Below are 15,866 nucleotides of genomic sequence, written 5' to 3'. Positions count from 1 at the left end.
GAGATTGTGTATGGTTTAATCTTTCACAAGCATTTCCATGTAGCATTAGTCAAATAACTCTGTCTACACATAAAAGGCTTTATATACTCTTAAGACAGCATCCTGTCAAAACGCTGCTGGATCACCAACGATGTGGCTGAAAGCTGCCCTGCAGTTCTGATTTCTTTTTATTTTGAGGAATGTAATGAATTTGGGGGTGAGGAGAAATGCTAGCTTTGTCTCTGAGAGGAGGTACTGAGGGGCTCAGGGGCTTTCAGAAAGCCCAGGAGGATCTCCTGATTCTTCATTAGCAGCAAACATTCATTTGCATAATTTGTATAATGGTAGAAGAAATTCCAAGCCCTAATGATGGGTAACCTCAAGTAAAGAGGAGGGGAGGAGGGGAGGGAGGGAACTGATGTCTGTGAAGCGTGGAGCCTTTTTTAATCAACATCAGGAAATGGCAGGTCAGGCTCGTGATGAGAATTTAACTCCCAATTCTGAGGGCTTACCTTAATGCCTTTCATCTATAAAATGCTTCCACAAATACTAATTGGTATGAATTGCAGCTTGACTGTTAGGAAAACAGGGCTGTGAAATTCTGTGCACATCCCTGATAACACAGTTGGCAGTTTTTGTATTCAGGATTTGGTATGAGGTATTTTACCTCCCTGCTCATGTGCTGTGTGCCCTGTAAACACAAAATGTAAAGCAGAGGCATCAGCAACTGCCATCATGTCCACCATGTTCCTGGCACATTGCATATCACTGAGGGGGAAGCAAAGCTGTGTTCTCACCTTGAGGCTTGTCTCTGATGATCTGCATTTGCACCCTGATGAAGAACCATCTCCCTCTGACCTTGTGGTCTCCAGCCTGCCCCCTGGTACTTGCTGCTTTCATAGAACAGAATATCCTGAGTTGGAAGGGACGCATGCGGATCCTTGAGTCCCAACTCCTGACTCTGCACAGGATGACCAATGTTTTATAAACGTGGAATGTTTGGTGCCAATGGCTTAAGTCTTGGTGAGGTATCCTGCAGTTGATGCTGCAGCTGGAAATAAATGAAAACCCCAAAACCTGTCCAATATCATCATCTCTGGTGTACTTTGAAAAAGTATAAGTGATGACAGAATTACTGATTTGCTTTTCCAGTTCCCAAAGGCATCAAATATGATACTTCCTTTCCAGCCCTTTGCCCTTCTATTTCATTGATCTTGCTCCACTTTAAAGCAAAATCCAAAGTTTTAGTTGTGACTTTGTGTATGAAATATGCTTTACAACTGCTGGTAACAATAAAATAATTGAGTTGAAACACTTCAGTATGTGAAACTGGATTAAGCAGTGATGTTTATATGCTCTTTGTTGCACTGACATACAGCCTGATAGCTGGCTTACAGCTGACAGTCTGCTTTGAATGGGTCTGTGAAAGCTGCCTACGAAAAGCAAGTTCATGTATTCTTGGTGGAAATGGCATATGGAGCCGACTGAAAGAAATCCTCAGTTCCACTGGAAAACTTGTGGGAGTTGACAAGTTGAAAAATTTTGGAAGTCTCCATGTAACGATCCAATTTTTGCTTAAAAATAGCAGCATGCTCTGGTGCTTCGTATTACCAGCCTTGTGCAGGAAAGGGGGGTGGGGGGTGGGAAGGGGAATTACAAACAGTGAGCATGTGAGATGTGTAAAAGGAATATGAAGCTTTGCATAGGGAACTGACTTCTGCAGCAGGTGCCCTGTGTTTGGTGGCAGCAGAGTTCCTTATCGGCACCTGCAGCTGAAAATTTTCTCCACCAGGAAGGGCTGGAAATGCTTACACCTCAGTTGCCAATGATTGCTTTGGAGTGGCTTCTTCCTCCTCTTCCCCCTTTTCAGCTGGTTCTGTGGGTCTTTTCAGCCACTGTGAGGATGTGAGGCGGATGGAAGAGTGGAGCTCACTGCTTTCCTGTGAGCATTACTATCAGCTGTCTGAGGATTAGGGGAGCAGCACAAACCCTGTTTTTACATTCAGTCCCCGTTTCTTAGGCTTGTCCTTAATAACGAAGCTAAGAGAAGTGATCTTTTGAGCACGCTTCTCTTGCAGAGGAGTCTGGAAGGTGCATGTCTGTTGGGAAGAAGAGACCTTTGCAATAAGCTCTGGCTGTAGGCTGTGGGGAAATAATATACGCTGTCGTGTAACATATATATCATAAACCCATCTTTTCTGCTACTGGAAGCTCTGAGAAGCTGTTTTTGATCTCCAAGATATTTGTTTATGGTCCTGTTGTAGTTCGTAGAAGTTTCCTCGTTAACTATTGGTGTTGTGCAATTGGTCAACTGATGTCTTATTGAAGAAGTAACAAATCACATGATGACCCTGCTTAATCCCACCTGAAATTAATCTGTCAATGCGAAGCTGACTGAAGAACTGAGTGGTTTTTAGCAAGCAGCAGGGTGGGCAAAATGGAACAAGTGTTAAAAATGGGTGGGAATATTTGGAAGGCATTGTACGATTTGTGCTACTGTTTGTAATGCTGGAATATTATGTCCATCCTGTCTTTTAACGCTATTTCTCTCTACTTCCTTTCCTATTTTTAGGGTTGGTCGGCGGCCCATACTGCTCTTCTCTGTCATATTCATTTTGATATTTGGACTGACTGTGGCACTCTCAGTGAATGTGACAATGTTCAGCACACTCAGGTTTTTTGAGGGGTTTTGCCTGGCTGGAATAGTCCTCTCCCTGTACGCATTGCGTGAGTATACCTTTACAGCCCATCCAAATGTATTTTTACACAGTATGTAGCTTGCTGTTCTGGGGCATCCTGCTTTCCTACAAGCAAACAGTTCTGAATCACACCCTTTGAAAAAAGCTTCAGCCTGTGTTTTGATAACAAAGTAGGGATTTTTGCAGCTATCTCTTTAGGTTGGTACAAAGCAATACTAAGCTTGGTAGGAGACTCAGTGCTTTTCCTGTCTGGAACTATTTCAAAAATTCCCCTGCTACTTGCAGTTAAGAGTCTCTTGTCCCTGCCTTGGATTATGAAGTACAGCAGAAGTATGTGAGATGTGGAGCCCAGTGTCTTCTTATCAAGTCTTCTTGATCTTTGTACTTTTTGTTCTTTTGTTTTGGAGTATTTCAAGGGGGATAAAACCTGAGAGAGTCTTGAAGGAAAGCCTATGAGAAATGTCTGCATACTCATAATATCTAGGAGAGATGCCTGTTAAACTTGTTGCCAAAACATATGGAAGTCCCATCCACAGGTTGTGCCTTGAGAAGGTGCGTGTGCAATGCCACCAGCCCTGACTGTGTCACTGGAATGCACTCTGGGGAGCTCTGTGTGCTTGTGCTTCCTTTGCTGTTTGTGATAAATGAGTAGTACACCACCTGAGACAAAATACATCATTTCCCCCTTTTTATTATGGCTCTGGAAAAGTATTGCCTAAATATATCCTGGGACTTGCTGTACAAATCTTCATAAAATTTTATTCACTTCCTATCTTAGCTGTTAAATCCTTATGGGTTATAGATACCACAGTATCCTCACTCTACATGGAGTATTAAGCTCTACAGTATTTGTTATTTTGTTTTGAGATTGTGCCACGGGGAAAATAACCCGAGTAGAATACGCAATGGTTTGTTCTTTTGCACTTCTTTGTAGTAGACAATGCAGTACCCAAGAGAGTTTCACTCTTTTTCTTCCTGCTTCTCTTGCCTTTGGTGGTGTAATCCCAAAAGGGGGATTGGACCAGATGATCTGCAGAAGTCTCTTCCAGCTCCTACAATTCTGTGACTCTGTAATTCCCAGCAAGAATTCTTCATCAAAAAGTAAAGCTATTATTGAAGACATCAAATCTTCTTTTGTATTCCCCCCACCACTGTATATAATATCAGTGAGAACTTCATTATCCCTTTTACTTAGTGACCCTAGAGATCTTGCTAGAACGGAAGAAACCGATTAGGATCTTCAGCTGGAATTCAGACTAGTTTGGATTTTTCACTGCTCATTGAAGTACGTGTGTTTTTTCTTGGTCGTGTTGTTGTTGGGTTTTTTGTTTTTTTTTTTTTAAGAGAGTCATTGCAACTGAAAATTTCAGTTGTGATATATACAAAAATTTCATCATGGTCCTGAGGGTGTGTGTTGTGTTGGAGTAGTTTGACATTAGTTTGCCAGACAATGTCTCATTCAAAAAAAAAATGGAAGATCAGGGTTAGTCCATGCTCTGCTTGATTCAGATCAAGGACTTGAATTTAATTTCAGGCCCACCCCCCACCATAATTGAAGTGTTTGCTTGTAATTGCTTACGTGAGTGTGCCCATTGCAAGTGGGCATATGTCTGCATAGGCATTGCAGCCTTCTGTGTAGTCGTCTTCTTTTTTCATAGCCCCTTTTCTCTTCTGTTACTGGTTTTGGTTTCTCCCACCAAAGCTTTGGGCCCCAGAATTCTCACTTGGTGGCCCTGAGCAGAACAATAGAAAATAGAAAGTTTATTCAGCCAGAAAGAGTCACCAGCTGAAATTTCTGAAGCTACTGTGTTGAAGAAAACTACAGGATTGCACAGCCTGCAAAGATAATTACTCTGCCACAGAGATCCTCTTTACACTGTGTCAAGCTCACTGGTTATGTGTGGATTTATGGTCTGCCTCAGGGAAATTGTAAATAACCATCCTGATGCTCTAGGAGTGGGAATAGCACCAAAGTGCTGCCTTTAAAGCAAAGGGCTGCTGAACTTGAGTTGCCTTTGCCGTTCACACCATGCTCTGCTCAACAGCCTAATGTGGTTTTCCTGTGGGTCCCTGCCAGTGTGCTGAGCAAGCCCTGGTACAGGCCTTCCTTTTTGTGCCACTACAGGCTGGCTTCAGCACTGCCATGAGTTGGCTTCTTGTAGGCTCTGCATATTGGAAAGGGGGCTGCAGCAAAATGCTGTTTGGCCTTTTTTTCTCAGGTGACAGCATGACAGGATGTGAGGAAATGGCCTCTCGTTGCACAGCAGAAGTTTAGATTGGATATTGGAAAGAATTTCTTCCTGGAAAGTGTGTTTAGATATTGGAATAGACAGTGGAGTTTGCATCCCTGTATTTAAGAGATGCGTGGATGTGGTGCTTATGAATATGGTTTAGTGGTGAATCTGGTAGTGTTATGTGATGGCTGGACTTGATGATCTTAAAGGTCTTTTCCAACCTAAATAATTCTGTGTCATCTTGTTGCTCAGGATTTAACTAATCAAAGTAGTTTCTTTGGCTAAGGTAAAAAGCTGTCTTGCAGTTGTTTTAGTTTTTGTCAAAACTTTTCCTGGGAAAGGATTTCAGATGAAACTTCTGGTGAACCTGCAGGAAGAGATGGTCTCTGCACAGGTGCTGGCACCTGCTGTGAAGGGAGTAAGTAGAGGAGAAACGAACCTGGGATTTTATTTCTCAGTGCTGCATTCATTGCCTTGTTTGGGAGAATAAGAGGGATATGGTCCTTCTCCCCTGAAGAAACTCCAATTCTGTGAAACACAGGCAGCTCTGAGAGGTCTTTCTTTCATGATGGAGCTTCCTGCCTCTTCTGCCCAGTGTGCTGTACACTACAGCCTGATGCACAGAACTTGGGTTGCTGGTTTGGTGACCTGCTGTGTTGGATGAGTAGGAGGGTGCTGAGACAGCAGGGTGGGTATTTCACATCAGCTGGTTGCAGGGTGCTGTAGCGTGCTGCCAGGCTGAAGGTGAGGGGCTTCAATTTGACCCATTGGGATGGAAAGACCAACAGCTGGGAGAATTGGCCTTGAAAGGGGAGGCAAAGGGAAACCACCCTGAGCAGTGCCATGTGTGCCTGAGTGCTGCCTCAGCTGATGCCTGCAGGCTTTTACAGCTGGTGAAGGTGTGCCGCTCCCCACAAATAGCTCTACTCACTGGCTGCCAGCCCTGTGGGACAAAGTATGCTCTGCAGATGTGGAAACCACAGACGTGAGCAGAAAATGTGACTCTGGAGAGCACAAAGGGAGCAGTTGCTGGTTCCTTCTAGCCTGGCAGGGATATTGGAGTGGCTTCATACTGCACTTCCCTAGCGCTGGGTTTCACAACCCACATGTGCTGATGCAAGAGCTGGCAGGGCTGCAAGCAGGAGATCTGCACCCATACCACTGCCAAGGCTGTGCTGGCATCAGTAGTTGTATGGGGAAGCTGTCCCCATCCCTCAAAGGGCAGGGCAAAGATCCTGCTGCCAGCAAGATGTGCCTAGCAGTCTCTTCTCACCTGCCTTTAGGTGTTCTCTGGGCCTGGGGGTGCAGAAGCTGTCATTTTCCAGAGCAGAAGCTGGGATGATGGCGTTAATTACATTTAAGAAGGAGGTGGGGGTGGAAGGTATTGTTCTGCAGCTCCCGTAGCAGCACTGGTGATCACACCTGAGATCAGGCAGCAGGAGCTGTGGTGTGGGTTTGCAGGCTGTTTGATTGTTTCATGGGTGGCTGGACTGCAGATTAGGCTGTGAAATTAGAAAGCCTAGGCTTGAATGGAGCAGTAAATAGGCTCTGAAAATAACTCTGCTGAAAGAGAGACATCATCTCTGCAGGTTGGAGTGAGGAAGCAGGGGTGCACCTCTAATGCGTAGTAGTGGGATGAGTAGGCACACTGTTTTCTCCCTTTCATTGGTAGGAGGAAAAAGGTAGAAACACAGTGAAAAATAATAGCTTGTGTTTGGAAAGGCTGAAGAACACTGGCAAAGGTTTCCAGACTGGTTAAGACGCCCAGCTGTGATGTATCTTTCTCAATTGTAGCTAGGTCAACCTAACCTGTTGCTTGTGAAAATTACAAGGCACTGACCTGAGAGAGGCTCAGTGTGACTTCTTAAGCTGCTTTTTTTTATTTTTATTTTTTTAATGCGTATCCTGGAAAGCTGGAACAGCATGCTAGAAAGCTTGCTAATGCTGAAGAATGAGCAGAGAAGCATGTGGACTCAGGGCTATGGAGCATCCCCAAGCACACAGCCCCCAACTCCATTGGAGCTGGAGTGATATAAGCAATAATTGCTCAATTTTTATTCTCTGTTTTCCTCTCCTGCCTCTTCAGCAGTAAACGTGGTCTTGGCTAGGCAAGGCAGGTGAGGTGCTACAGGCTTCAAGTCTGTGCTGTTCCATCTGAACCAACGGAATTAAAAACACTGTAATGCCTTCTTCTCTTCAGATCAGGGGAAGTGGAAAACATCCGGCTGTGTTCCAGTGCATTGACATGTGCTTCAGTTCTGCAGTAACACGCCGTTCTCTTGGCTGACACTTGGTGACAAGAGCAAGGTTGTTAAGCCACCTACCTTCTGTTTACATAACCAGCCTTCTCCTGCTCACGTAACCAGCCTTCTGTTCTGAGTCATCCAACTCAGGTCTGGGAGGGGTGATCATGGGAGGCTGTACTTCATAGAGGTCCCCCTAGAGTGGCCAGTAATTGCTAAATGGTTTGGACGTTTTTGGTAGAATTAAGTTGTGACTTCTCATAGAGTCTGCTGCCTTCCTCCTTGATGTTTCTTTCCCTTTTTTTTGCTGCTAAGAGTGGTGTGAACTCTTCTGGAGATGTGGAGCCTGCCCATGGTCTGGCATGCTTGTTTTAACCTCTGCTATCTGTTTTCCAGGTCTGAAGTGCCTTTGGAGCATTGTGGGCACTTTTTTCCCAATTTTTTGGAAATGTTGTACTGTTTGAGGCAGCAATTTGAAATAAATTTGTATCAACTCGTGAAACATGCCTAAGGGGAATAAAAACAGTATTCTCTGTAAAGCTCCTTGGGAGGTTATTATGAGAAATCCTACCTTCTGTTGTGCAGTTTCTTGTAACTCATCATAATTGTAATGACATTTCTAGGGATTTTTATTTCTTGTTGAGTAATGGTGGGCAGAATTGGAGCTGTGCTGGAGGGATGAGGAGACCTGAGAGCTCACAGCCACTGGAAGGAAGGGGGGTGGGTTGGTTCCTGCTTGCCTTCCAAGTTACCTCAGTTGCTTGTGGAACTGATCAATAAGAGGGAGTGTCTAAGATAGGTGCATAGTTAAATCAAAAAAGTTGCCTTTCATTTGTAGCTCCTTTGCTCAGATGAAGTGGTGTTAGAGCTTTCTTGTAAGTGCAAATTGTAAAACATCTTCTCACATGCTTCTGTGTGTGTGTGTGTGTGTGTGTGTGTGTGTGTTCCAACTGCTCTGTTTGTGTCAGCAGGGAAATGGAAATGTCCCATTACAGGGCACACCAGTCCTTAGTACTGCTGTATGTCTGACATCACAGCTTTGTTGGTAATCGTGGACTTGTTAAAGTTGGAGAAGACTTCTAAGATCATGGAGTCCAACCATCACCCTATCACCAAATTATACTTCTCTGATCTCAGAAGTATGTTTCTTCTCAGAAACCCAAGTGGATCAGAGGCAGGGATGTGAAAATTCTGTCAGTTGCGATTCTTATTTATTCATTTTTCCTGTCAGGAAATTGTATCTGCTACAGAAAGCTTCCTTTGTTGAAGGCATGCATATGCAGCCTATTCTGCTAAGTCTGATGGCTCACTGGAAATCACCTATGAATGGTGTTTCACTTCCCTTTCCTACTTTTGCTTGCGGACTTGTCAGAAAAATCCAAGTGTCAACAGGGTGTGCATAGAGGAAAAGAACGTGTATGTGGAAGGTGGATTTAGCAGTTATCTGCAGTGATTTTAATATTTAAGTCTAGCAACAAATGTCAGCACACAAATTCACTTAAATATTTATGTGCCTTTCAAGAGGAACTGTAATTTAACAAGACTAGCCAAATTTCCATCCCCAGTCACACAGACATGACTCTTATTTTCTCACCTACAAATAACATGACCCCATGGAATTTTTTTGCTAGTTCAACTTAATTAAATTTCACTCAAAGCATGAAATTTGCAGGCAGTGCTCACTGCAGTATTTCTAAAACTGCGTATTATTTTGTCAGATGTAATAAAAACTTCACTTTTGTTTTAATTGTTGCCTTTATTTGTGTGATTAAATTCTGTAGGCTGATGACACGCTGCACTAATTCTCATACACCCCATTTTTCTTTTTGAAAGAGAGCTACTCAGAGTTGCACTGTACATGCTGTAGTTACGAGTATGAGCTGTGTTTTTTGAGAACATCTCATCCCCTCTTCAATGAACTGTATAAACAACCAGGTAGTTCTTACAGATAAGTTTAGGCACGAGTGTCATTGCTAATTTGAAAACTTGTTTGCTTGCATTCTTTGAATTCTGGTTATGGTATGAATTTTGAGAGAAGAAATCAGTTCACTGGAATCTGCACCTTCAGTTCTGAGCTTGATGTTCCATGTAGGCATCTGATATGTTCAGTACTGAATCTTTGAGTTTAGGTTGAGTTGGGTGATCTAAAACATCCTGGAGTAAAGGGGCATTCGAAGAAAGCAACTTGGTTTGGAAGTGTGGCTATCTCCTGATGAGGGGTTTCTGTGCTGAAGTATGAATGGGAGTGTGGCTCACTCTTTGCTTCGCATGTTTGGGATCTGCATTCTTGTACCTCTGTGATTCAGGTTGGATTAGGAAAAAAAAAAATCTCAGAGCAGTAATGAATGCTGAATGGGCTGTCCATGGCAAAGAGGGATGTGGCTTAGTGTGCATAGCAAAATGGGTTGATGTCTGGACTTGATGATCTTTGCAGTCTCTTCCAATCTTAATTAGTCTATAGTTTCCCTGGCTCCTGGATGCCAAGCATCTCAGTCCAGCTTGTCTTCACAGGAATTCAGAGCAGATAAACCATTCTCATGGTTTCTCCCTTCTACCTTTCTGTCCTGTTACTTTGTGGCAGAGATTGCCCTCTGTAGAGGCACGCTGTTAGATTCAATGGTGAAGCCTCTGTAGTCTCCAGTATAGTCAGGCACTGTTGTGTAAATACATCTCTACCAGTGGCTTACCTCACATCATCAACATAATAGGGGGTATGCATTTCATTCTGCTTCTGTGTACCCTCTGAGGAGAGTAATTGCTGGCAGAGGTGGTCATGGAGCGCTGTTCCTTAGCTGAGGATGCAGAAGTATTTGGTATTATGGAGGAGGGCAAACTCTGATGGAGTGCTGCAATTAACAATCATCTGTTGGAAATAAGTACCAAGTGCTGAGGCTCAGGTAAGTTGCTTTGTGTACCAGCTGTTATCCAATCATTCAGACTAATGGTGTGGAGAAATTAAGAGGGTGTTTCCTCTGTGAAGCATTCAGTTCAATACATATTTAGACTCGTGGATCATTGTTTAAAATAAACAGATTAATGAATCTGTCAAGTTTTCTGATTGATGGGGAGTACAGTGCTGCTCTCTTAGCTGTTCTGCAAGGCCCTCTTCTAGACACATCGATGTTTTCGCCCAGATTTTGGTGCTGTGCTGGCAGCGTAGGTGCATTGTGAGTACTCAGAACTTTGTTTGCAACTTCATAAGGGAGGTTAGAAAGAAAAGATGCACCAGAAACACACGGGAAGCAGAATCAGTAATGTCAGACAGGGGATGCAATTTAAGAAGAAATGATTTTTGGGCTTTGTGTTTTTGGGTTGTTTTTCTTTTTTTAATTACAGTAAAAAGTGGACTGAAGGCAGGGAGGAAGAACAAGAGCAACTTAAAAATTGTATAATGATAGAAGTAGCTTGTATGTTGCAGTTGCAACTGGCATTTCTAAGAAAATCCTATTTTAATTTCCTTTATGGCTCTGGCATGAAAAGGGGGTTTAATCTCAAACTTGACTGACTTATTTCTCAAAACAAAAGCAAATCTATTTCTAGGAGGCTTGAAGAAAATTAATTAAAGAACCTCTGGTTTATAGATCCATTAAAAATAACTCTGCTTTGGAAGTTAAAGAAATAAAGCTGTCGTTGTTAGTCATTGATTGGAAAAATGATTTCTGTACCTATAGAGAAAACCAGTTGCTGCACTTCAGTGTTTTGGAATTTGGACAGGAGAAGCTTTGACTGTATGATCCTTGGTTCTACCCACATCGGTCTTTTGGGATGCTACATGTGCAGTTAGAGTTATGGACCATCCTGTCCTGTTCTTGCTTCCTTCATTCTTAGTGGTTACAATATATATAGAAGAGAATACATGGAGTTCAGTTTGCATCTTGTAAGCTTTTAACCTGATGGATTCAACTTTTTAAGGGAACAAATTTCACTCTTCTTGACCAAATGTCATATCTTGATAAACTAAAAATAAAAAGTAAGTATCTGTGCAGCTGACGTTTGTCTTGACGTTTTAGTCTGCCTTCCTTGGATGAGGGAAAGTGCTTCATGCAGCTCTGGGGACAGCAGTGCTTGGCAAGGCAGAGAACAAGAATAGCCTGTGCATGACCCGAGGAGGAAGAGTAAGGAAAACAGAATACATAGCGTGTACAACAGCTGTGCCTTCTCTCTTCTTCCTGGTAAGAGGGAATGTGACAGATAACTTTTCTGAAAGAAGAAATCCGCTTCTATGCAGTGAAGAGTAACAGCAACAATGAAAGATTTTGTATCCTAGCTATTTCAGAAACAAAAACACAGCTAAGAGAAGCAGGCTGTGCATCATGCTAGTCTGTGCAGATCTGGGCTGTATTGCCCTCCTGGTGCTTTGAGTGACTAGCAGCACTTGCATGGGACATATTCATGCCTTTTCCTGCTTGGACATCTTAGTGTGAGGTCTGTCCTGGTGAGAAAACATCTATTTATGCTATGTTTCTATTCTTACTTCAACCCAGGTTTGTGTCCCTGCCTGGTGCTACTCATCTGCAGCCACCCAGCTGCACTGTGGTTCTGAATACAGAAGTGGAAATCTCTCAGATATCTCACTGGCTCACACAATATAGGGCTGGTGGGCTTTTTTTTAAAGAAGAGACAAATCTCTTCCGTTCTCTGATCCCTAGAAGTAGCTAAAATATCAAAACTGCACTGCTGAAATAGGCTGAAGCTTTTTCCCTGCTCTTAGAAGGAGATACAAATTTAGCTTGCTATGGTGCCCTGCTGTAGATGCAGTTTTGTTCTTGAATGCTTGTTGCAGCAACCTGAAGTCTGGAAATTCTCCTGTTAAAAACAGATTAGTCTGCTACAAGTCACTGTGAAGCTTGCCTTTATTCTGCATGGGTCATTTTTGAACACAGAATTTAGAACGTCTTTCTTACAGGCTCTTTAGAGATTATACTGTGTTTAACTGCAGCTTGGCAGAGACAGCAGGTTTAATGTGTTCATCTAAATGTGTGTCTTGGACAGGTTGACATTTCCTCCCAGGATAGCTGACTGCTTGCAGTGGTAGCAGATGGAAGTCCTTTTGTGTCTTCTGGGCATTAACATGAGATGGAGATGAGTGGATGAACTGGCAGCAGAGAGGAGGACTCTTAAAAATGATTTATAGTGATCTGTATGGCTTTGTTTAACTTTATTTACTTCAGCTCGTGGTGTGAGGAAACTGGGTTTGGGTTTATTTAGAACTTCTAAAACTCAGTTGGAGAACCAAATATGATCAGGTCTTGCCTATGAGACTTCCAATTTTCTGGCTGGCTTTTCTTAGCAACATCTAAATTAGCGAATAAATAGAAAACTCCAGTCTGCCGATGACAACGAATAATGTGTGATTCAGAGTAAAACAACTTGATTGTGGACTTGGCAACCCTAAACCTTCAGGAGCAGAAATGCAGACCATCAATCTGATATTGCAGTGCTGGAAAGACTCATGAAAGGTCATTTTGTTGCTGTTCTTTTGGTAAATTAAATGCTTTAAGGAGAAGACTAGGTTTTATTTTTGGCTTTAGAGGGGAATAAAAAGTTAGGACTGAGGGGCAGAAATGACATTGCTTGCATCTAGTATAAAGATGCTGAAAGGTTCACTCTGTACTGCACACAGCTCGTATGACAAAGTCCCCAAAGATTTTTATAGGTTTTGGTGTGTTTTTTTTCCCCCTTGTTTCTTAATAGTTTTTTGATTGCTGCTTAGGTTGTTGCCTGACAATGTCTGACCACAGTGTACATCCCTATTTTAATATTGAACTGAGTAATACAATGGGAAGCTTCTAGTGTCGTGCATTTGGGCAACAGTATCACCCATATTTTTTTTTGCTATAAAAAGTAGTACTGAAAAAGGAAGGTTTTTTTTTCTCAGCACTGGAAGGGAGTAGTGCATATTCTTTGGAAAAGACCCATGAGACAGGTATGCTGCAACACAGACTACAATATATTAAGAGAATTCACTAAGATTTATAGAAGAATGTATGTGTCCTAATGATTCTGAATGGAGAATATTGGTCTGCAAAACATTATGCATAATTCTAACTTACATTTAAGGTGTTACTGTAACAAGGTTAAATGCCAAACCAGAATAGCATCATTTTTTTTCTGGTGCAATGCAGTTATGCTTGTACAGTTGGTGTGAAGCAGTGCTGCTGTGACACAAACCCTTTGACAATTTTAAGTCAGGCATTTGGTGTAAATTGTATCAGATGGAATGTCACTGTTTTTTTCCTGGTGATTGCTATCATGAGAACTGTGCTGCAGGTGTGATCCCAGCAGATGCTGTTGCTCAGTGATCACAGCCATAGCTTTCCTATTGCTGTGGTCACTGTACAGGAGAGCTGCATTTTCACTCTTTGGCTGCATGCTGACTCCTGGTATGAACCTGCATGGAGGAGCTCCTCCTGTTCCACATTCTGAGTTGAGCTGGTTTAGCCAGATTTGTGCTTGAAATCAGATGTGCAAGATGACAGGGATTAAAGGAATTCAGAAGCATCTCTTGAGCTATTACCCTCTGTCTTTTAAGAGATCCACCTTACACCTGCTGTGAGATTGCATCAGCAGTGGAGTTGGTGCAGCTGAGGGAACACAGCCTTTCCTTCTCACACCTCTATTGTCTGTGTGCATTGAGAATGAGCTGAAAGCAGATCAAATGGAAGGAAATCACAACATCGTGCAATGAGAAGGAATGGCAACAGCTTTTGGACCCCGGTAAAGGAAGTTAAAGAAACAAAGAGTGCTGTGCATATATGGCCTCTAGCTAAGCTTGCAGTTTTCATGTGGGAAGGGGGTGAAACTCTCTCAGCTCACTCTTTTTGATAAGAGTTCCTTTTCCTTTTCCTTTTCCTTTTCCTTTTCCTTTTCCTTTTCCTTTTCCTTTTCCTTTTCCTTTTCCTTTTCCTTTTCCTTTTCCTTTTCCTTTTCCTTTTCCTTTTCCTTTTCCTTTTCCTTTTCCTTTTCCTTTTCCTTTTCCTTTTCCTTTTCCTTTTCCTTTTCCTTTTCTTTTTCCTTTTCTTTTTCCTTTTCTTTTTCCTTTTCTTTTTCCTTTTCTTTTTCCTTTTCTTTTTCCTTTTCTTTTTCCTTTTCTTTTTCCTTTTCTTTTTCCTTTTCTTTTTCCTTTTCTTTTTCCTTTTCTTTTTCCTTTTCTTTTTCCTTTTCTTTTTCCTTTTCTTTTTCCTTTTCTTTTTCCTTTTCTTTTTCCTTTCCTTTTTCCTTTCCTTTTTCCTTTCCTTTTTTCCTTTCCTTTTTCCTTTCCTTTTTCCTTTCCTTTTTCCTTTCCTTTTTCCTTTCCTTTTTCCTTTCCTTTTTCCTTTCCTTTTTCCTTTCCTTTTTCCTTTCCTTTTTCCTTTCCTTTTTCCTTTCCTTTTTCCTTTCCTTTTTCCTTTCCTTTTTCCTTTCCTTTTTCCTTTCCTTTTTCCTTTCCTTTTTCCTTTCCTTTTTCCCTTTCCTTTTTCCCTTTCCTTTTTCCCTTTCCCTTTTCCCTTTCCCTTTTCCCTTTCCCTTTTCCCTTTCCCTTTTCCCTTTCCCTTTTCCCTTTCCCTTTTCCCTTTCCCTTTTCCCTTTCCCTTTTCCCTTTTCCCTTTCCCTTTTCCCTTTTCCCTTTCCCTTTTCCCTTTTCCTTTTCCCTTTCCCTTTTCCCTTTTCCCTTTTCCCTTTTCCCTTTTCCCTTTTCCCTTTTCCCTTTTCCCTTTTCCCTTTTCCCTTTTCCCTTTTCCCTTTTTCCCCCTCCTCCATTTGGAGTTCTGAAATGTTAGCAGCAGTCCTAGCAAAAACAGGTATATGAGCGAGTGGAGGAAAACAGATAAAAGGTACCTGATAAAGCACTAAATGGAAGTCATGGCAGATGACTTACAGAAGGGGAAGGCTGCCTAAAACCATATGCACGTTTCTTCTTTTGAAAACTGTATTGCCTTGAGATAAACATTCTACAGAAGGTGCTTCGTTTCTTTGGCATCTCTCTATGCTGTGGAAATCGTAAATGTCTTGTTCTGGGTCAAATTTAATTTCTGCGGTCTCTGAAAGTAATGTGATGCTCATAAATGTGATATTTATTCCATTCCTCATGCCCGGACTCCTAGACCGTATATTTTTACTGCAGGCTTCTCCCTTGCTGAACTACTCTGTTGTATCGTGGGAATTCGTAGGCAACAAGGACAGACTTAGGTGAAAACAGATGTCAAAATAAAATTTCTCGTGGGGTAGAGACTCCTCATCCCACACACACAATGTATATAATCTGCTATTGGCATAATCTCCTCTTTTATTCTTCTGCATGAGGTTCTTAGCAATGAACTGAGACTGGTTTACAGAAGATGCTGACTGAGCACAGTGTAGAATGCCCCGAGATGTTCACAGAGATACCTTGTGTGCTGCGTGGGTGTGAGGTGGGAGAGGCAGTTGTTCCCAAACCCTGAAGACATCAGCATCTGTGTGTTTGTACCTGATCACCAAGCGATTATTCCTTTCTCCATTCATTTAAATGAGGTTTACAGCAACAGCCCAAAGCCTTAGGGTGAGAAGTCAGAGCCTTTTTTGGGAAGCTCCTGGAGAGCCTTTAAATAGTGCAGCGAAGGCAAGAGCTGAGAGCCTGTCCTGCTCCTACAGTCCTGGGCTCTTCTGGACCTCTGTTCTGGGGGGATATATTCCAAAGTAATGATTTTTATTTTGTTTCTTTTGTATTTTTCTTTTTGTGTGGCATGGAATCG

General features: G+C 42.3%; 1 protein-coding gene across 3 annotated transcripts in view; it reads left to right on the top strand.

Moving 5' to 3' along the window:
- The window catches only part of SLC22A23 (solute carrier family 22 member 23), a 94,760-nt gene that overhangs the window by 18,203 nt on the left and 60,691 nt on the right, over nt 1–15,866 (top strand). For all 3 annotated transcript variants that reach the window (XM_072328383.1, XM_072328384.1, XM_072328385.1), the window contains exon 3: nt 2,552–2,706. In XM_072328383.1, coding sequence (XP_072184484.1) covers nt 2,552–2,706 — 155 coding nt within the window. The remainder of the gene's footprint in view (nt 1–2,551; nt 2,707–15,866) is intronic.

The sequence above is a fragment of the Excalfactoria chinensis genome, chromosome 2 (genome assembly GCF_039878825.1).
Source record: "Excalfactoria chinensis isolate bCotChi1 chromosome 2, bCotChi1.hap2, whole genome shotgun sequence".
NCBI lineage: Eukaryota > Metazoa > Chordata > Aves > Galliformes > Phasianidae > Excalfactoria > Excalfactoria chinensis.
This window is presented reverse-complemented; position numbering and strand designations above follow the sequence as displayed.